This window comes from Mauremys reevesii, linkage group 9 (assembly GCF_016161935.1).
Source record: "Mauremys reevesii isolate NIE-2019 linkage group 9, ASM1616193v1, whole genome shotgun sequence".
Taxonomy (NCBI): Eukaryota; Metazoa; Chordata; order Testudines; family Geoemydidae; genus Mauremys; species Mauremys reevesii.
In genome coordinates this window covers 56,140,489-56,161,884 of record NC_052631.1, presented here as the reverse complement: position 1 = coordinate 56,161,884, position 21,396 = coordinate 56,140,489, and the positions used below count along the sequence as shown (strand labels likewise).

At 52.0% G+C, this 21,396-nt stretch overlaps 1 protein-coding gene across 21 annotated transcripts in view; it reads right to left on the bottom strand.

Annotated features, from left to right (window-relative positions):
• Window positions 1-21,396, bottom strand: part of KIF1A (kinesin family member 1A) — a 184,794-nt gene that overhangs the window by 97,530 nt on the left and 65,868 nt on the right. For 11 of the 21 annotated variants that reach the window (XM_039488156.1, XM_039488177.1, XM_039488161.1 and 8 more), the window contains exons 3-13: window positions 13,099-13,175; window positions 10,460-10,639; window positions 8,999-9,064; window positions 7,890-8,068; window positions 7,114-7,225; window positions 5,984-6,061; window positions 5,515-5,580; window positions 4,376-4,393; window positions 3,027-3,102; window positions 2,569-2,647; window positions 1,803-1,945 (exon numbers count right to left, since the gene is read on the bottom strand). In XM_039488156.1, coding sequence (XP_039344090.1) covers window positions 1,803-1,945; window positions 2,569-2,647; window positions 3,027-3,102; window positions 4,376-4,393; window positions 5,515-5,580; window positions 5,984-6,061; window positions 7,114-7,225; window positions 7,890-8,068; window positions 8,999-9,064; window positions 10,460-10,639; window positions 13,099-13,175 — 1,074 coding nt within the window. Of the gene's footprint in view, window positions 1-1,196; window positions 1,224-1,802; window positions 1,946-2,568; window positions 2,648-3,026; window positions 3,103-4,375; window positions 4,394-5,514; window positions 5,581-5,983; window positions 6,062-7,113; window positions 7,226-7,889; window positions 8,069-8,998; window positions 9,065-10,459; window positions 10,640-13,098; window positions 13,176-21,396 lie in introns of all 21 variants that reach the window. The other 10 variants (XM_039488160.1, XM_039488167.1, XM_039488169.1 and 7 more) reach the window with 2 other exon arrangements.

Genomic DNA, 21,396 nt, shown 5'->3' with positions numbered 1-21,396 from the left:
ACCCAGGAGTCAATGGGCTGAGATCATTCTACCTGCACTAGGCTCCCATCAGCTATTAGTTCGTCTGGGACCATAGCAGGGTAATTGTAGGCTGTTTCTCTGCCAAACTGACATGGATTCTAGCTATGCCATTGACCAGGGATGTCAGCTGGACTGTTCACAGCTCTTTTACAAACAAGGCACAGACTGCAGGGCCTCCCAGCCTGCCAGCAAAAGGCAGTTCGCTTTGTCAAGTCTAGGAGCACATGTTCAGAAGCCCTGCTGGTCCCAGTCCAACCAGCAGCAGGATCAATGCTGGGTCACTGGGAACACTTGTGATTTTATATCAGTGGTGGGAAGCAGATAACTTAGTGCCCATAGTTAGGGTATTGCCAGCAGAACCAGTACTGGAATCGGTACTAGTCCCAAGCCCAGCAGAAGCAGCAACAGCACAGAAGCAGCAGAAACCATAGTTACAGCATGGAGAAAAGAGGCCCGGGAAGTTCACTTAGAAAATCAATTCCATCTCGCATGTTTTGGAGGAGAGCACAATGCAGGCAAATTCTTCAGCTAACCCCTGGCCCTCCAGTACATTGGCTCAAAGCCCAGCCAAGGCACTGACTGAGAAGCTGGCTAGCCTCAGTCTGACTTCCCCAGCTCAGCACCCAGGACCATATGGCTTGGGGCTGCACTACCTCTTGTGCAGAGCTGACACAGAGTTTGATGGAGACTGGTGCATGGCCTCCCCAGCCCTTGCCATATGTCAATCCCCGCCCCTCTTCCCCCTCACAACAGACGGCACTGTGGAGGTCCCCTTACTTGTGGATCTGGGAGAACCATCAAGCATGATAGCCTCACCTGAGGGCCAAGGATGAGCCTTCTAATGAGGAAAGGGAGCTCCCTGTGCAAAGAGGTTACTATGCCAATGCAGGCAGTTGCCCACCAATCCTCTTAAGTGATCTGTGCATCCCTTGGTCGCAGCAAAGTCCTGGCAGCTCTCAAGCTGAGCACTGTAGCAGGGCACTGCTGGGGAGGAGCAGATGACCACCTTAACACCTCCACAGCACAGCTGTGAGAGCACACAAGCTTCCCATAGCTGGGCCCTTGCTTATAAGCTATTGGACTCCTTTGCCATGCTGTATGTATGTTCCTTTGCTACAACCGAGTCTTGGAGAAGCAGTGAAGCACATAGAACACCCACAATGGGAAATACACACATTTAGGTCGTCCTGAAGCAGTGTTAGCTAAGAGAAAGAGAGGAGAGGGAGTGGGAAGAAAGACAAAGAAAACAGAACAAGAATAGGTTCATCTTTATAGGACTAAGGAACAGAGAAGCATGCCCCTCAGGTTGAGAAAAAAGGCCGTACATTGACCCAGCCTGGGGACATCTCCCTGGGGGCAACACAGGGAGTGCTCACCACGCTGAGACTGGCTCTTTGTTGGGACAGGAGTCCTGGGACTGATAGAACAGAGGATGAGCCTGTCCCCCTGGAGCCACCCTGGGGCTGGAGACTAGGGTTCATGGTCAGCATGAGGGGCATAGGCTAGAGTCCCCAGGATTATGGTGATCGCATGCATCTCCCTGATGTCGTAGGGGACTTTCCCAGCAGGCTGTGGCAGAGATGCAGTGTCAGGGAGAGGAACTACAAGGAGCAACAGGTCAGGGAATAGAGATGTCTTGGTGATGTAATGCCATTGAACAACATGGTGGGGATGAGGATGGCTGAGCCTGTCCTACCCCAGTAAACTGAGATTTAGAGAGCTCTATCTTGCTTCTCCTAAGCAAATCCCGGTCCCAGCCAAGAGCCCGGAACGGTACGTACTGTCAATGATGTCCCCAAGACCCTGGGAGTAGAGCAGATCTCTCAGACGAGCCACCTCATCCTTCAGCTCCCTGATCAGCTTATTGTTAGGATCCTCATTAATGACAGCGTTGCATCTGATCTGTTTGGCACGGTCAGCATACCTGCAGAAATGGGACACATGGCCAATCACCAGACTTCCTATCGCACTCACTCAGGTCTGAGACAGCATGGGCCAGGGGCTAGTGCATTGGACTGGCATTCAGGAGACCTGGGGTCTATTTGCATATAATAACATAAAGCATGGCTTCTGGCAGAGCCCTGGTTAGCACAGCTCAGACAGCCAAAGGCTCCCTCAGAGCTGTAGCCTTCCGGCCTTGAGACTCCCCATTCTACTCCCATCTGCAGTAACAGGCAGCGGGGGGCGGGGGACAGAGCAAATCCAACAACACAAGGGAGAGCGTCACAGTGTAGTCTAGTGCCAAGCTGGGAGAGGGACTAGGAAGGCCAGTGGCTGGAGGTGGAGGAGAGTGCTCTGTAACGCTACGGACAGAACAAATGGTTAGGGACCCTCATCTGCTGCTTTGACATTGACACAGAGCAGTGATAAGCACTGCCCAGAGGGGAGCTCTCTATCAGTGAGGGGCTATGGGACAGTAGTGGAATGAAGGAACAGTGAAGGCAACAGGAGGTGAATGTCTAAGGCTGTGACTTCAGATGTCACACTCCATGTTCCCCAGCCCCTGTGCAGGGGACGTGGGGATGAACTGTTGTCACAAAGGCCTACCTTAAAGTACTGAGGGTCTCATCGTAGTTGATATCAGCAGGGCTGAGAGCAGCAACCATAGCAGTCCTGGAGTTACCACCTGCCAGAGAAAAAAACCCTTGGCTCCATGAAGTGGATCTGTTCCTGGGCCCTCTTTGTAACCCCCCTTCTCTCTGCTTTCCCCTTCCTGCCAGAGCATCCCTGTCATTCTGCCCACAGAGCACACATACCAAACAGTATCCCCACCCCGCAGCCCCCAGCTCACATGGTCACATAGAATTCCAGCACAGGAACATCCGGTGCTTTGAATGAGTTGGGAGGGTCCCTGACAGCCGGAGGGCAAAGGGAGGAGGAGGAGTTAAAGCAATTAGACTACAAAAGTTCAGGAGACAGGGACCTCTGGAGGTCTGTTGCCTGGAAATTCAGTGAGTTAAGGCCAGAACCAGGGCAAACTAAGTGAACCAGATTCCTTCCCTCACCCAGGTTTTCCCGGAGAAGCCAGGTCAGCACGGAGTCCCGGTACGGGATGAAGTCTGTCTTTTTCTTCTTTTTGTTCTGGAGGAAGAGAGCACAGGAGGGAGATGAGACACCTCGTTCTCTTCAAAGGTCGTAGATTCTCAGTCAGTATCAACCAGTGTCATTTGCCTAGTGACTTCCAGCCACATCTGGCCAAAGGCACACTTTTGAGCTTCCCCTAGCCCAGAGCAAACCACCTACAGTTCAGAGGTTCGATAAGGACCCAAAGACTGTATGCTGTCCGAATTATCTACACCTAGCAATCCTGCAAGAAGAGTCCGTCTATGGAGATTTTCTGCTTTGGAGTGGACCAGAAACACATAAAGAACAACTCTGCCTCCCACTTCCAGCCCCCATCCTCCACAGCCAGGATGTGATGTCCAATGGATAGGACACTAGCCAAGGACTTGGGTCCAAGTCCCTGCTCTGCCCCAGACTCCTTGTGACACCTTGGCAAGTCACTTGGCCTTGGTACGCCCGACCTCACACAGGTGTTGTGAGGCGCCAGCTTCCATGGTAACAGGGGCCATACCAGCACCTGAGAGAGACAGAAGTGCAGGCAAGGCTGAGATGACTATAACAGACTGGAGGGAAGTGCACTGAATATTTTCAGACCTCAATAGAGGTGTTTGGTTTGGGTTCGGTTTGATTCTTATTGCAGCAGAACCAGTCTGTCCGTCCCTTACTCCCATCCAGCCCAGTTACACACCAGTGCCTAGGCCAGTGAACTATCCTCTTCATTCCCCCAAAAGATTTTACACAGAAGAATCAACAGTGCCCAGGTGACTTCCAGCTCTAGGCTGATCTTGCAACAATGGCAGCACAGCCCCAGGAGATGCCAAAACACCTGAGAAACACTATGCTACGCCTAATCTGCCTCGCTCCTCCCTCCATTTCCAGCTGACTCAGACTAGCAAAAGCCAGCCTGGCTCTCCTCTCCACCACAGCTGCTCCACTGAGATATTAATCTCAAACGCAGGGAGCTGAAGGGACCCAAGGTTAAAAGATGCTCTGTGGGCAGTGAATAGGTACCATTTTGACTGGCTTTGCTGTTGGCCAGCTCTTTGGTGCACTGCTTCTGCTGTAGGTCACCAGTCAGTGGAGCCAAGGGTTTGCAGCACAGAACCTCATTGGAGGTCAAATTGTGCCTGAATTTCAGAGCAGAGCTGAAAACAATGGGGCACTCAGTTTAAAAATCCACGCAATAGCATGGTCCTGGGCTGCATCTCAGTAACCTCCCCCTTTCCATCCACCACACCCCTGCCCGTGTTTGATCACCCAAGCCAAGGAACAGAACCCTCAAAGCACATACCTTATTGGGCCCCGAATCCTGAAAGGAAACCAGAGACATTGTTTACCATCACATGAGCATGTGAGACAAAGAGAGGCCAAAGAGGACGACAGTTTGCTTCAGTCGGGACAAGGGGCTGTGGGTAACTGCAACTTCCCCTCCACCACCCGGGAGAAGCTTCTACCTCTCTGAGATGAAAAGCTCTCCACAGAGAGCAGGCTCTGAGCATGGGCACTGCTGTGCAGCTCCCAATGGAGGGGTGAGCATGCAGGGGGGCAACCCACACAAAGGCTCCTCCCACCCTGCTCGCCCCTCTGCTAAGAGGAAGTGCAGGAGTTTAATCAGCTATGCTGTGGCACAGGACTTGTGACAGGGAGTTATTATTTAGATTGCCATAGCACCCTAAACACAGAGGGAAACAACCCCTCTCCCGGAGAGCATATACTGAGAAAAATCAAAGTCAGACAGAGGGCAGGGAAAGGGATCCCCATACCCACAAAGCGAACAAAGCAGTGAGAGACGCTCATGATCCTGGCTCCATTTCCTGTCCTGCCCAGCTGCCTAATGGCTCTAGCTCCTCTTAAAAACGTATCTGTTAATATATATCCATCAACGATCCCCAATCTCCATTCCCAGGAGATCCCAGCTCACCCTTCCCACCCCCCAAGTGCCCTGCCCCACCAGGCGCATACAACCAACACTCCAGCCAGTCCCATGTAACATGGATCATTCTAAAGATTCCCCCACTCCAGACTGGGGGAGTCTGCCAGGCACCCACTGCTGCCAGAGTCCATCAGGAACACCTGCCATTCTATGCCAGCAAAGGGGTGTGCAAGAGGGAGTGAGCTCAGGGGCTGATGTCCTTGAGCCACGGGAAGAGAGGGCTGTTTCCATCAAAAGCACCTTTGTTGGCTCGTTCCCGGAACGTTTGCCTCGGAGGATATTTCATAGTCACGGCACAAGGGACTACAAGGGCTGCTCATCCAATGGCATCACTGGGGCCTAGTGTGTGCCGCCCTAACTCATGGGGTGAGCACTGATTCATGTCAATGGGTCCATAAGTGTCAATGGGACTACCTGTGAGTCAGTGCTTCAGGGCTGCACAGTGTGGTTCTATGTAATCAGCCCCACCTGTGGACAGACCTCCTTGGCCGACCTACCATTTCAGCCAGCGCAGAGATGACCTTCCCCAGTGTGGTCAGAGACTTGTTGATGTTCGCTCCCTCCTGTTGAAGGAAGACAGAAAATCTAGCCTCCAAAAGTCAACTGATAGAGAGGGTCCTGACACATGAATCAGCTTAAGGGCATGTGGGTGTCTGCAGCTCAGCACAATAGCCAGGCTCAGATCCACAGATGATAGCAAACATGGCCAACAGCCAGCTCCCTCCCTGCCAGGGTCCCCCTGGGGAGAGAAAAGACATGGCATGTGGCTGGTCCCCCAGAGAAAACCAGTGGGGCGCAGTGGTTGTGGTGGGTTTAGTGGCTGATCAGAGAGTTGTTACTGGCACTCCAGCTGTCTGAGAATCCACCAAAGAAATGAGCACACCCCTCCGTGGTTGGGGTGCACCAACAGCGCCTCAAAAAGCACCCAGCACTGAGTGCAGCTCCTGACTCATGCTCTTCTCTTACCTTTAGCCTCGTGCCCTTGGCCCCTGTAGAGTCGGCCCGTTCACTCCCAGCCAGGTCAACCAGGCTGATTTTGCTGACCTATAAGCAAAGAGGGATGCCTGCCATTGAGGGCACAGCTATGACTTGCACCTATCCAGAAGTGTCCCCAAGCACTTGACACATTGCTATGCAAATGGTGCAAACAGGAATCACAATTCACCACTGAAATGCAACCACCTCTGGTGTGAAATGCAACAGCTGTTTAACAGTGTGCAGTCATGCTACACAGCAGTTTGGAGGAGAAGTAAATACTTGGTTCAACTGAAACTGTTAGGGGTGGAGAGGTGGATTTGAGGGAGGAAGAATGTGCTTATCCAAATTGGAATAGGGCCTGGACACTACAGCTAACACGCCTACTCTTGCAAAGAGTAACTTGAGGTGCTTAGTGGCCATAAGTAGTCAGGACCTCATCAAAAGACAATCCTGCCAGTAGCACAGCACCCCTGGCACCAGAACAAGGGATTGGTTCAATATATGCCCTGATGGTCTCCACCGGGGTGAGCTTTATTTTTGCACTAACAGCAGTTTGGGTCCGAGTCCTGTTTTATCTAGAGTCAGGGAGAGCAGGTTTCCAGCTCTGCCCATTCAAGGAGAGATTGGCAAAATCAGGAGTTGGTCAACAAACAAAACTGCAGGGTGGTTGGGCTCCAAGTCCCCGTTTGTTTGAGAAGTTCGATAAGTGGCTCAAGCTGGGTCGGTCGCCCTGGCACTGACCCAGGGTCGGGCGTACACTAGGCTTTTGCGGGGAAAGCTGCCCGCAGTTACTGCCACTACAATGTGTAGCAAGGCTCAGAGGGGCCCCAATGTGCTGAAAACCCTGCCCAGAGCAGGACTGAAGGACCCAACATGGGGAGCGTGCCTGGGGGTGCAGTATGGGAAGGGGACACAGAGTTTGGGTTGTGCAGGCAAGGCTTGCAAAGCTCTCCAATAGCCTTCTCCATCTCACCTTCTAACAATGATGCTTATTATTTATCTACCTCTTATCTCAGCCCCTTCAGCCCAACCGTCACACCCTCTCTCCACCAGCCAGAGCACAGGAACTGGGAAAGTGCTGCCCAGCCCCAATAAAGAAACGTCCCCTTTGTGCTCACCTTCTCGGTGGTGACGTCGGTTTCTGCATCGTGCCGTTTCTGGGTGAAGATGATGTTGAAGACAGCGTGCGATCGGCTGCTGGTTTCATTCATGTTTGTGGCAGCGACTGTCCTGTGGAGGGAAGAGGGCAGGGAGACATGGAGTCCTGCAGCTTGGCAGCCACTAGCAGCACTTGCTCAGAGCACAGAGCTGGTGACGTCAGGCAGAGCTCGGTGACTCCGCAAGGCAGGACTGAGAAGAGTGTAAGCCAGTGGAGCTCACGCTGGAGCACCTCTTAATGCCCAGCTCTGGTTTGGACACCTCCGCCTCTAAGAAGCTCACACAAAGCCTGCTGCAGTCAATGAGGGTCTCCCCATTGAATTCAGTGGGTTCTGCGCCAGGTCCCACACGCCCAGTCCCACCTCCACAGCTCCCTGGGGGCAAGACTCAGGATTGGCTCCATCAAGGGGCAATATGAGGCTAGTGGACAGCACTCAGGAGACAAGAGGAAAACAAACCTGGGTCGGTGAGTGGGTGCTACAGTGTGGCTGCTCTCTCTGATCCTGTCTGCTTTGTGCTCGTTGAGATACAGAGGCAAGAGCACAACAGGGCTCTCACCAGCAGCCCACCTAGCCAGCTCAGGAAAGAAGCCGAGTGATTTCTGAGGCCCTCCCAGCCAGAAGACAGGGGCCTAAGATGTGGGGCACACGCTGAGTGATGTAAAGCAGGGGATTCTCCGGACAGCAGGAGGGTGGGAAGGGAAGGAAAGGCAACCAAGACTGTGCCCCCCTCTCACCTGGCTTTATTCCCAGAGTCCATCAGGTCCTGGATGTCATTGTAGGAAGTGACGGCCAGCTTGGAGAGGTCCTCTACATAGGGACCCAGGAGGGGGTGCTCCCTTACCCTCAGGTTCCCCTTATTCTTGGGATTCAGCAGGTCCCGCACACGCTCACAATATATCTCCATGTAGCTCACCTAGGGGACAGAGCGCACAGGGTCCTTGTCTGACAATGGGGGGGGGGGGGCTCCCACATCACACAGGACACAGATCCAGTTGTCAACCACCGTGACACACCCAGTGTCTTGCTCTAGGAGCCGCCCCCTTCCAGGCAGTGATCCATTGATTTCAATGGCTGTGTTAGCGTGAATGAGGGCAGAGTCTGGCATAAGAGCCATGGGCAAACCCTGCCCAGCATGCAGCCAGCTTTCCACTGACCCTGCTGAGGCCCTGCATGCCTCATCTGCCAGTCTGCACAAGGGGCTATGGAAGAGCGAGTGACTTTGTCTACACACCAGAGTTGCTTAGTTAGCTAAACTGGATTCTAAATAGGTTTGTTACTGAATTAAACTGAACTGATATAAGGCACTTTTAAATCAGTCAAAGTGTCACCAAGCTAATGTTGACTTAAACCCCATGTAGTTAAAGGGATGCCAGGGAAGGCAGGCCAGGCCTGGGTGAGGTATGTATCTCGACAGCGATGTCAGATCCAGGCATGGGCCTGGAACCAGATCACAGCAGGACTCTCCCACTGTCCCATCCTGATGGCAGGTGCTGGAACCTGAGGGCTGCAGGCCAATGACTGCTGACCCATGAGAGCAGCTGTAGCTCATTAGACCCCCTCCCTGAACCCAGATGGGAGCAGGTCTCTGTGCAAGGGTACTAGGGCCTGGGAGTGACAGAGCAATGAAGCCAGGCCTCCTCAAGGGCCTGAGCCTGGAGCTGCAGGTAGTATTCCATGGGAGCTACTCTTTGGTTAATACACAAGGTAACTGACTCAGGAAAGGAGCAGGGCAGGCCCATGCAGTGGTGCTGGCAACGGCCCACCTTAACATATCATCCCTGTCTCCTCAATAGGTGCTCTCCCCAGCAGAACACCCCCGCTGTCAGCGGGAAGGGCCCCGTACCTCCACAGAATAGGACATGTTGTCATTCGTGGTGTCGTTGATTCGAGAGAAGAGGTCCTCGCACAGCTGCAGCAGACAAGGAGAGAAGGAGACATGGCTGCTCACATCCCCCATAATGCAGCCAGAGTCACTGGGGGGACGGCGCCAGGGAAACAAGGATTCTTCCTTGTACCCCAGAAATGGGAGCCGCAGAAAGGCAGGCAGGCAGGAGGGGAGCCTGTTCTCTGTGCTCACTCACACCCTGTTCTGAGTGACTCTGTGCGACATTTCGAGTAAGTGGCACAGTCAAAGGCACTGCCAGGACTGTGGATTTCAACTGCTTCAGCTCAGGGACGAATCAGACCTTTGTGGCCAGGTTAATGCCTGGTAGAACTCCCGCCTTGCGTGGAGTCAGAGCAGGGATCAGCCCAGCCAAAGCCTGCACTCGCTCACAGCCACTGGCTCTCGCAGGACTGGAGAGATGTATATGAGGACACAGTATGACTCAGTCATTCAGTCCAAAGGTTTCCCAGCCACTCAGGTATCTCTGCTTAGAGCCACCACCTACTTCACCTCTAGGTTCTGTGGACTGATGCCAGGGCTGGCTTTAGGAACTGTGAGGCCCGATTCGAATACCTGGTGGTGGTACGGGTCTTCGGTGGCACTTCGGCGGCGAGGGGTCTTTCACTCACTCCGGACCCCCTGCCGCCGAAATGCTGCCGAAGACCCAGAGCGAGTGAAGGACCCCCCGCCGCCAAAGTGCCGCCGAAGACCCGAACCGCCGCCAGGTATGTACAAAAAATTAAAAAGGCGCCTAAAGCGCGGGGCCCTCTTAGGTGTGGGGCCTGATTCCGGGGAATCAGTGGGATTGGCCTAAAGCCAGCCCTGACTGATGCTTTTACTGCCCCCTTTCTGTTCATGGCAGGTCTGGGATCTCCCTTGCTCTGCCCTGACCCTTTCCAGGTGACTCCCCAGATGCTTGATGGCCTGCAAGCAGCTCGTACCTTCTGCATTGATTCCCATCCCGGGCTCCTCGCTTCACATCCCCTCCCAACTGTAACTTTCCAGCTGCCCTGATTGGGAGAGAATCCAGGAGACCAGTAGCCATTCTTCCTCCCAGCCCTGCCCTTTGTCAAGTTCCAGGCAGCCAGTTCTGTGTTAATTTCCCATCTGGTTGGTAGCTCCTGTGCTCGCTGGTGCCACAGCCCTGTCGACTCCTCAGTCCTTGCTGCCATCACCCTGCTCTCCCCTGGCAGGTAACTGCTCCCTGTCTCCTTGCTGGCACACAGCAGCTATCAATGCCCCACATGCAGGGGGCGACAGCCTTTCACCCACATGGGAACTATTCATCTGCCCTGCCCTCCACCCCCCAGCAGCCTCCTTCTCCTTCACGCGCTTCCCCCCCGCCCCCGACCCAGCTATGAGTATTCTTTGTTCACATCAGCAGTGTGCTCTCCCCAAGGTGGTGATAGTCTCTGTTACCTGTGGGATGATGCCTTGCTGATCCTTCTCTTGCCTCCCCATCATGGTGTAGGATTTGCCAGCACCTGTCTGCCCATAGGCAAAGATACAGACGTTATAGCCCTCGAAGGCATGCTGCAACATTTCCTCCCCGATGTCCTGGTACACCTGCTTCTGAGATGCATAATTGATGTCTTCGGGCTGCGGGGAGGAGAAACCAGAGACAGAGGTCAGAAGGAAGGGAAGGTGTGAAAGAGAAAGTGGAAGGAAAGAAAACAAGAAAAATGGGGAACATCTGGCCCTCATTCTTCTCTCATTTGCACTGGTTTATCTGGGTGCAATTCCATTCATCTCAATGGAGCAAAGTTACTCCTGTTCCACCCTAGTGCAAGTCAGAGGAGTATCAGAGCCTGCATTATTTTCTCATACTACTGTTGCTGAGTCACTCGTGTATCAAGACCAGACACACACTGGGGCATCCCTGGCAATGGTTCAGCAATTGGGGAGGGGATCCTTTAACTTCCATGGCGTATGGCCACCAAGGAAAACCTCTCAGCACCAGTCTCTTGTGGCACTCCAATGCTGACACTGAGAGCTCTTGGCTTCCTGATCAAGGTACAGATAACGTGAATGGGGACGAGGGCTGCTCTGATGCACTTGGGGAATTGCTGGACAAGACTCCGCCTCACTATAATTGTGACACACCTGTCTGAGGATCTGAAAAGCTGCCCAGCTCTGGGCTACATCAGAGAGGGAGCTGCCAGCAGGGCATTCTCCACAAGAATCCCTGGACTTTGCCATTCAGACCTCTCTGGCTCTCAGAGCCTAGGCACAGTGCAAAGCCCCATTCTTTTGGGCAGTGTGACGGGGCATCCACCCCACACTGGCCAGTAAGGGGTTAATAGACCCCTAGGGAGGCTGTGTGAAAAGCAGCCAATGGGAAAGGGGCTGTGAGGAGCAGCCAATCAGGTCCCAGCAAGGAGCCTCAGGGCAGAGCAGGGCTCAGTAGCTGCCTGGAACTTGAGGAGGGAGGATTGTATCTGGAGTAGGCTGCAACCCGACAGCATCATGGACAGAGCAGTGCAGGTAGGAACCCAGGGAGAAGAGAAGGAGCTCCGGACAGGCTGCTGAGGCTAGGAAGGTCCATGGCCATGGGGAAGTGGCCCAAGGAAATGCAGTGACAGCAGAGGAAAAGGAGTTGCAGGTGGACTGTGGAGAAGGAGTGACAGGGTGCAGAAGGCAGACAGGAGTGTTGGCCTTCAGCTAATCCCTAGAGTGACCAGGGGGAGGCGCCAGTCTGGCAGTGAGTGACGCGCTCTGTGACAGGCAGGCATTTGGGAAGGGGTAAGATTTGTATTTGGGGGTTTAGGGCTGGAGGGGGAGATGGAAATTGCACTGCTGAGGGAAGCTGTTGGCTTGCTGCAGCCTAGCTGTGTCAGGTTGGATTGCACTAGTACCTATGCCTTTTCTGAGTTAGATGACTGAAACTGAAATAGATTGTTAAATAAGGAACTTGGCTCCAGCTGATGTGTCCTGGTAAAAAGCTTTCTCAGAAATGCTATCTGGTTTCTACCTCCAGTACAGCCCAAGACCACTCCTTCCAGCCTTGTAGCTAACACATTTGAGGCTCTTTAGTGCCCACTGAGCACAGGGGACACAGTAAGGAGCCAGGAACACAGCTGGGCAAAGAATTCACAACAGCTAGTCAGATTTCATGGCTAGTTGTGTGTGAATTGTCTGGGAGCAGACTGTTACTGTGTCTCAGGCTGGTCTGTTACGTGAAATTACTGAAACACTTCCCATGAATTACTTTCAACCTGTAGCTTGTTTGGGAGCATTTTGTTGCAAGTAATGAAAATTCAAGCTGTGATTGGTCACCTATATTCCTACTTCACGCTGTGATTGGTCCCCGTGTTTCTGCTTTCTGAGTGGAGGAATGGAATGGATAGATGCCAGTTTCCTGGAAGCAATGCTCATAGCCAGTAAAAAATGAGCTTCCAGCCACTATTCATGTTTCAGTGAATACCCCAGCCAGTGAACTCCTTGGCTAAAACAATTGTGAAAAGCAAGTGCACAAAGGGCACAAACACAGCTGAAGAACAATTATTTAGTGAATGTATTCATGGCACAGGACTTTTCACTGCATTCCCTTGGCCCCAGCTGTGCGGCTGGGCTACATTGTCATGGGATTACCCCAGATTGTTTTTTAGCTTAGATCAGCAGTTCTCGACCTTTTCTACCCTGTGACCTGAGTCACAACAGAAAACAATATCAGGATGTTGCTGCTACCTATAGTTCTGGGAACCTGCTCCCATCTAGCCATAATGAAAGGGCTTGTGTCCCCGCCCTCGGACCTGTTTGCAAACCCACGGCTTGGGTTCTTTCACAGTGGCTGGAAGGGGGAAGGGTGACCAGCTCTGGTGCACCACCCAGTGGTTGATTTGGGACCAGATCAGCTAAGTCATCTCTAAGGAGGTGAATCCTAAAGTACAATGGTCAAAAAGATTGCCCCCTCTTTCACAGCTGGCAGCTTGTCTAGTCCTTATATCAAAACCTTTGGATCACTCCATCCCATCTAAGACCAGCTTCTTAACAAACTCCCCATTGCAAGAGGGCCTCAGGGCAGGAAAATCCACCTGGAACAGCAGGTTTCCACTTACCGTAGTGTGAGACCAATAGGAATAGTCAAAGCTGAAGCTTTTGGGCGTCTCTTTTGGCTGCTTTGGGTTAACGATGGCTAGAAAGAAACACATAGATACAAACACACTGTAGATGAGCTGTCAGCATTTGGCCACCCTCATTAGCAATCAAACCTTTCTGGAGACACCTGCCATAAAGAACTGGAAATGAACAGCACAGCAGGTCATGGAGATGGAGCTTGCTTGCCTCTAGATCACTGGCTTACACCAACATTGGAAGGCTGCTGCTGCCATCTGATGGCTGGGTGTGGTTAAAGGAGGTAGAATCATAGAATACCAGGGTTGGAAGGGTCCTCAGGAGATCATCTAGTCCAACCCCCTGCTCAAAACAGGACCCATCCCCAGACAGATTTTTGCCCCAAATGGCCCCCTCAAGCATTGAACTCACAACCCTAGGTTTAGCAGGCCAATGCTCAAACCACTGAGCTATCCCTCCCCAAGTTGATGGTCTCAGTCCAGTTCTCAGTGTCCACATGACAAAACTGCCACCAAATCCCTTTTTGGCACTCTTAGCAGAGAGGCCAGGCACTGAACAGGCATGGAAACTGGACCACCTTTCCCCCTACAGATGGTCCCTACTAGCAAGGAGTGAGATGCAGGGGAAAGACAGGCAAATAGACAGTCCAATCTTCATCTGACTAGGCTATGTTACAGGCTTATCTCTTTGCCGAGGTAAGCACTCAGCAGGGAGGCGGGTGTTCTTGGCTGGCTAGTTTGTTTCAAGTGCAATAGGACTGGGAGGGGGGAGCAGGGATTTATTTTGATAGTACAGAAATAATGGGGTAATTGTATATAATCAAATAATGGGGCATCATTTCAACCAGGAGTCCTGCTCAGGACAAGGTTTATTAATCGGTAATGGCTTCACTTAGCAAAGGCGTAGATGGTGGTATCTGCAGCTCCAGCAGGTATGGGATAGTTCCCTGAAGCTGTGGCTGATGGGAGGGGGTTAGAGCCAGACCTTCGTAAGCAGTCTGATGCAATTCCTGTGCATGTTGTCCACACCCCTGCCAGCTGGACGGGGAAAGTGCTGGCATATACCGGGCTGCAGATGCATGGAAATCCAAACACTGCCTCCTGCTGTGCATCTCCAACACGCAGCTGAGAAATGCCATGAAGAGCCCATGTAGCCTGGGGCCCTCCAAATATGCCCAGAACCCCTCATTCATCTCATACTGCACAAAGGCCTGCGGATCACAGCAGCCACCTGGCTGACTAGAACTGCCTCCAGAGTCCATAACCACTGCTTGTGAGCCGGCCAGAGCTGGGGCTGCAAAGCAATGCAAACATCAGCTGCACCACTGGTGCTGGGCATGCTGCTGCAGAGCACTCCCTCCTCCCTGCCCCATGCCCCTGCCAGCCAATGGAGCAAGAAAACAACCCCGTCGCTTCTGGGTGGCTGGGTAGAGCGCTATGGTCCCAGCAGCACAGAGAAGTCTAAAGGACACGGGTGTGATCTGGGCTCCTCAGAGCCTAGAGTGAGAGGATAGGAGCCCACCTTTAACCCTTTGCCATCAGCCGCTGTGACCCCCAAGCTGTTAAACATCATTAACAGATAGAAAAGGCAGAGTCGGGGAATGCATCTGTTACCAGGGACAGCCATAGAGCCAGCTCTACTGAGTCAACCATCTGGCGGGGACAGTAAATCACATACTATCCTCAATGTAAGCCAGCCACCCTTCCCTACACACCATGCAGCGGCCATGACTCATCGCCTTCTCAGCCATTCTGCCCGGTTCTGGCTTCCTACAACCCAGTAACCTGCCTTACCCATTGTGTGTGTCGCCGGTGCTATGATCACACCAGCACATCACTTCAATGCAGCCAGCAGGCCTAGCAGGGCATTCCAGCCCCAGCAACCATAGGGGTGTCACGGGCCCAAGGACTCCCTCCCTCAGGAGGTCCCATGGGGAGGCAATTTAGCATTGTATGTTGCTAACACGGTTACAAGCATTGCAAGGCATTTCGGGGGAGGGTCAAAGGTGTGTGAGTGTAAACTGGAAGATTCCTTTACAGGTTGCAAAAGGCCAAAGGGGAGGGAGGATGAGAACAGAGAACGGGTTAACTAGACACTTCAGCTAGCTCCATCTGAAGATAAGATACTGACCTCGGTCCAAGGTCATGGGCTCGACGAGAAATCTGCAGCTGCCCAGCCGTGAGAAGAGGAGAACTAAGTTGAGCATGGCTGCAGAGATTGCAGTGAGAACAGTGAGAGCGAATAAGATGGTGAAGGCCAACCGGGGGAAAAACAAAGTCTCTGAAGCTGCTGTGTTTTGGGAAAGCCGAAGAGACCACAGCGAGCCGGTATGGACTGGTACAAAGAGCACCACGAACAGAGGGCCCTAAACAAAAATACCCCCAAATAACCCAGGACTTAAAAACCCTCCCAAGAGCCAAAGCAAGTCAGAGATCACAGTAGACCCTGGACAACCCGTGCACGGGACAAGAACTTCCAACCACCCCCTCCCTCTTCTTCTTCCATACACCCAGGCTTGGCCAGCCTCTTGTTGTGCGTGTGTGAGTATGAAAGTGGGTGAGGGCTGGGGTACTAATGCTTTCTTGCTTCCTTTGAGTGAGTGGGAGCAGTCCCAACACTCACCACTGTTATTTTATTATTTTATTAATACAGCTTTAAAACTTAGACACTTGGTGTGCTCCGTCATCTCCTCCCCTAAAGATCCTGTGGCCTCAGCCTGATCACCTTACACCTCAGGCAGATTGGTACTGTAAATCTGTCACAGTTTTGGTGGAGATTTGCGGAGGGGGGCCCTGTGGAGCGCACCAACTGCTTTGCCCTTGGTATTTCATGTTTGCTCTGTCCGGCACTGTTAGTATTACATGTTGAGGATTTTATGATTAAAGGTGTGCCCACTCTCAGCCTTATTAGGTCTGAGAACCGGAGAGAGGTTTGGCATTCCTCTCTCCACCCCAGTTGGCGGGGGTAGGGTGCAGGTGGGTATACCTCAGAGTTGTAGAAGTCCCGGGTAATGGGAGGAGGACTCAAGGAGTCTCACTCCACGCATATAATCCTCGGTGCATACACCCTCAGCCGTAGCATGCTTGAGTTGAAGAGGAGAACATAGGGTGTCTCACTCTGCCCGGGAAGGGTTTTTGGTGTATGGACTCTTGGTGGTATTGGACCGAGTAATATAGAGGGAGGCTTAGCGTCTCTCCCTCTAGCCCAGGGGGCGTGAACATTGTAAGCCCCGGATAAGCCCCGGATTGTGATAACATGTTCAGGAAACAGAAGAGTACAGCTGCGGACTCAGCAGTCGCGCAGTCATGGGCAATGGCATCAACGATGGGGTCAAGGCTGGACGCACGGGCATTATGGAGCGTGGACACGATAGTCCGGCCACCTGGCCCGCTGGTGTCACGGGAGGCAGGTGGACCTGATGCCTGAGCCATGGGGGAGGCATCAAAGAGGGACGGAACCCTGCAGCCTCTTTCAAAGGGGGGTGAGGACCTCTCACGGCTGGAGAAGGCTCTCACAAAGGTGGGATACAATCCCTGGGACTCCGTGTAAAAAAAGCAAAAGGGTAAAAACCTAGGGGCCTCTGTGGGAGTAATTTGAACTGCAGCAGCCATGTGGTATCAAATGTTGTCGGGACAGAAAGAGGAGTTGGGGAAAAGATGTGTACCCGACAGCTGGTGGAAATTGAGCAACTGAAAGCGCAGATTACTAACCAGGCTGCAACCCAAGCCTATGCCCAGGACAAGTTGCAAGCCTTGAAACAGGACTTCCAGGAAAAGGCAGAATGCACCCGCATGGAAGCACTGGCTAAGCAAGTACCAGTTTGTGCTCAGCATACGCCGCAAAGGCAGTGTGCTTGCCATGAAAAGGAAACTGAACAGTTAAAATGTCAATCGGCCGTGCGTTCGGTCCAGGTGGCGAGCCTCACGGGGAATGATTCGGGTGACTTGTGAGGATCCTACAATTTTGGGTGGAACCTGCACCAGCGGGTGAAGGAGGAGAAGGTCATATGTATGGCACCCCCAACCTTGAGGACAGCACCCCATGGGGTGATTATGAAGAGAAAAGGGACCAGGAGGGATGGGGGCTAGTTAAGGAGCCCACCCTCCTTGCTAAATTGGTAGTGGAACAAGCCTGTGCCCATGGAAAGGGACAGTTCAATGAGAAAAACAGGTTTGGGCCCAGATAAGCAGGCAGGCAACAAATAAAGAAACTGCAAAACAGGTTGGAAGCCTTGAGGGCATAGTGGCAGGAGTAAGGAAAGGAGTAAGTGCAGATATGGGGAATTTAAATCCCTGAAACAGTACTTGGAATGGTAAAATCTAAATTGATTAAGGTGTCATTTTGGAAGATAAGCAAGTGATTTAAGGAAAGAGAGTGAAAAGTTAACTCTGCAGAGGTTGGAGGGAATTAAGCAGTTAAATGTTGTAAAAGTGTTAAAGAAAAAGAGAATTCTTGGTTTCTTTGCAGCTATTCTGAAGGAAAATGGGCCCTTTTCCAAAGGAATGTCTGTAAATAATCCAGGCAAAAAAGCTATCTAATGGAAATCATTTGACTATGGACAATTTATTACTCAGATTTGCTAAAAGAACATAAGGGGGTTCTATTGGAATTTAACTGCCCAAAATGTATAACGGGGATGTAATCTATATATAGCTATGTAAAAACAAAGCAATGTAAAAGGAATGTGCATTTTCCCCAGTATATATGTGGTATATATTATAAAAAAGGTAAAAAAAAAATGCAAACCTACCATTACACTTAATTAAAATCCTATAAGGGCTCCAAAGGGAGCCACAAAAGGTTGTGTTTTCCTTTTTAAAATCACTGTGTTTTAAAAGCAAAAGTTAAAAGTAATCAGAACTCTGGTGAAAGTTGATTGTGTACCTTTTAAGACAGAGTCTCTGAGCTGCTAATGGCTTTGAATCCAAAAGCAAGCCAGAAAGCGTTTGTGTTAATGCAAATTACCTAACTAATAAAGATAGAAGCCATTAAAACCTGGCCTGCCTATAGAACAAACACCAAAAAATATGGGGGTAATTCCTCTGTTTTGCCTGCAATCAGCAAGGGTATTTATATAAAAAAAAATATTTTAAGCAAAAATCTGCCACCCCCCAAAGGGGTAGAAAGATGGGAATGCTGGTTGAAGAAGTGCGTGCTACAGATAGCTCTAAAGTCAGTGTGGTCTGTGGCCACCCTGATATCTCTGGGAAGTGAGCTTCGTAGCCACATGGAGATTCCTGGCCTGCCCCCGAGCAAAGCCTGCTGTGTGTGCACATGGGGTTTCCCTCTGAAGGCTGGCAGGCCTATTGGCTGGGCAGAGCGAGGCTGTCATGGAGAGTCATTATTATACAGGGTGGGGTAGTCCCTTGAGCCACTTGGCCCAGGGCCATGGAGGGCTCTCGAGAGAGGATGTGGTGGAGCCCTGGAGCAAAGCCTGCGTCACTGAGCACACACTCGGCTGTGTCCCCAACCAGCTGCAGTTATTCTGAGGTCAGCGGTTGCACACCTAGGTATGGAGGACCCCAGTCACCAGGCTAAGAGGGGGTGACTGCATGGATCACTAAGGCCAGCTCTGCATCTGGCAGGAGGAGGAGGAAGCAGAAGTCTCCCTGCCAGCTGCAGCTAGGGTAGGCTGGATTTTGCCACTGGGGCTGTTGGGGTACCCAGAAGCAAAGAGGAATACAGGTGGATACCCAAGCCACAGAATGACTTAGTGGTTATGCGGGGTGCGGGGGGGGAGGAAGTGTCTTAAAATTGCTCCTCCCTCGGTCAGCCCAGCTTCGGCTTCAGCCAGAACCCTGGGCAGTGGTGCTGTTGGTGTCTGATCCGGAGGGGATGCCCTGCTGGCAGCTTAGTCCACACTGTCTCTCACTCTCCCCTAGGGGCTACCAAGAGAGGCTGAACCAGGCAGGGCACCCACTTCTTGAGCTCCAGCAACAACCTGGCCCATGGCAAACCAGCACAATGGTGATACCACACTGAAAACCCACTGGCTAATGCCAACAGTGTATCTGTCCTTCACCCACTCGCCATTGCCCTTGGGCTCCAATAATCACGGAGATCATTCCAAAGTGCCCTGCATTTAGAACACAAGCTCTTCAGTTTGGATGGCCATGTCCCCTGCACACGGAAGCCAGGCAGCTAGCAGCACATCCTGGATCTTGTGCCTCGCCTCAGGCCTGGTCTGTAGGAGTGAAATCACACAGCACACAATTGGTCTGATCTGGAGAAGCACTCAATGCCCAGACTCCCACTGACTTCACACATTAACCAAGGCAAGTGTCATTTCAAGCCCTGTTCTGGGATGTGTATCTGACACCAAGGAGGAGTTCTGCGTGTTGAGTGCTTCCAGGATCAGACTTTAGTCTGGGATTTTCAAAGAAGATTTTCACAGAGAGTTAGGTGGCCAATTCCCATGGATCTGCACACCTAACTAGCTTAGGGCTTGGCTATACTTGCAGATGTGCAGCGCTGGGAGTTACAGCTGTCTTCGTACAGCTGTGTAGGGAAAGCGCTGGAGTGTGGCCACACTGACCGCTACCAGCGCTGCAGTGTGGCCACATTTGCAGCGGTGTTGGGAGTGGTGCATTATGGGCAGCTATCCCAGCGTTCAAGTGGCTGCAACGTGCTTTTCAAAAGAGGGGGGTGGGGTGGAGTGTGACAGGGAGCGTGGGGGGGGGGGAGAGAGAGAGAGAGAGAGAGTGTGGATTTTTGGAGCCGACACTGTGTCAGCAAATTCTGACCATTTCCCCGACGCCTCATTCACTCTTAAATGCAAACAGCCTGCAGACCAGATAAGCAGCTGCTCCGACGGACTCCCTTCCCCCCCTCCCCGCCATGCTGTTTCTCTCCTAAAGCAAACACTAGCTATAGACATTCATCCCCCTGCCTGCCACATTCACAGCAAACAGGAGCTGTGTTTGTTTTTTAGATAAGCAGCTCCGGGAGCCCCGAGTTCACAACCAAACAAAGAGAGACATCATAACAAAACAAAGAGTTCTTTAGTTAAAAGCATTATGGGAAAATTCTGCTGGAGGCCAATTACAGCGCTTTTGGTGGCCACACTGGCAGAACAGCGCTGCATCAGTTATACCCGAGGCAGAGCAGGAGTACAGCCAGCGCTGCAGCCAGGGAGATGCAGCACTGTATGTGCCTTGCAAGTGTGGACGGTGTGTAAGTTGCAGCGCTGTAAACCCACCACCAGCCCTGCAACTCTCCAGTGTAGCCAAGCCCTTAGGCTCCTTTGTAAATCAAGCCTGATGTCTACAGGCTGGCAGTGCCTACTATTACTTATCTAGGTGTTAGAATCATAGAAGATTAGGGTTGGAAGAGACCTCAGGAGGCCATCTGGTCCAACCTCCTGCTCAAAGCAGGACCAACCCCAACTAAATCATCCCAGCCAGGCCTTTGTCAAGCTGGACCCTAAAAACCTCTAAAGATGGCGATTTCACCACTTTCCAAGGTAACCCATTCCAGTGCTTCACAACCCTCCTAGTGAAATAGTTTTTCTTAATATCCAACCTAGACCTAACCCACTGCAATTTGAGACCATTGCTTCTTGTTCTATCACCTGCCACCACTGGGAACAGCCTAGCTCCATCCTCTTTGGAACCCACCCCTTCAGATAGTTGAAGGCTGCTATCAAATCCCCCCCTCACTCTTCTCTTCTGCAGACTAAATAAGCCCAGTTCCCTCAGCCGCTCCTCATAAGTCATGTGCCCCAGCTCCTTAATCATTTTCGTTGCCCTCTGCTGGACTCTCGCCAATTTGTCCACATCCTTTCTGTAGTGAGGAGCCCAAAACTGGATGCAAAACTGGACTCCAGATGTGGCCTCACCAGTGCCCAATAAAGGGAAATAATCACTTCCCTCGATCTGCTGGCAACATTCCTACTAATGCAGCCCAACATGCCGTTAGCCTTCTTGGCAACAAGGGCACACTGTTGACTCATATCCAGCTTCTCGTCCACTGTAATCCACAGGTCCTTTTCTGCACAACTGCCACTTAGCCAGTCAGTCCCCAGCCTGTAGCAGTGCCTGGGATTCTTCCATCCTAAGTGCAGGACTCTGCACTTGTCCTTGTTCAACCTCATCAGATTTCTTTAGACCAATCCTCCAATTGTTTAGTTCACTCTGGACCCTATCCCTACCCTCCAGCATACCTACCTCTCCCCGCAGCTTAGTGTCATCCGCAAACTTGCTGAGGGTGCAATCCATCCCATCATCCAGATCATTGTTCAAGATGTTGAACAAAACCAGCCCCAGGACAGACCCATGGGGCAC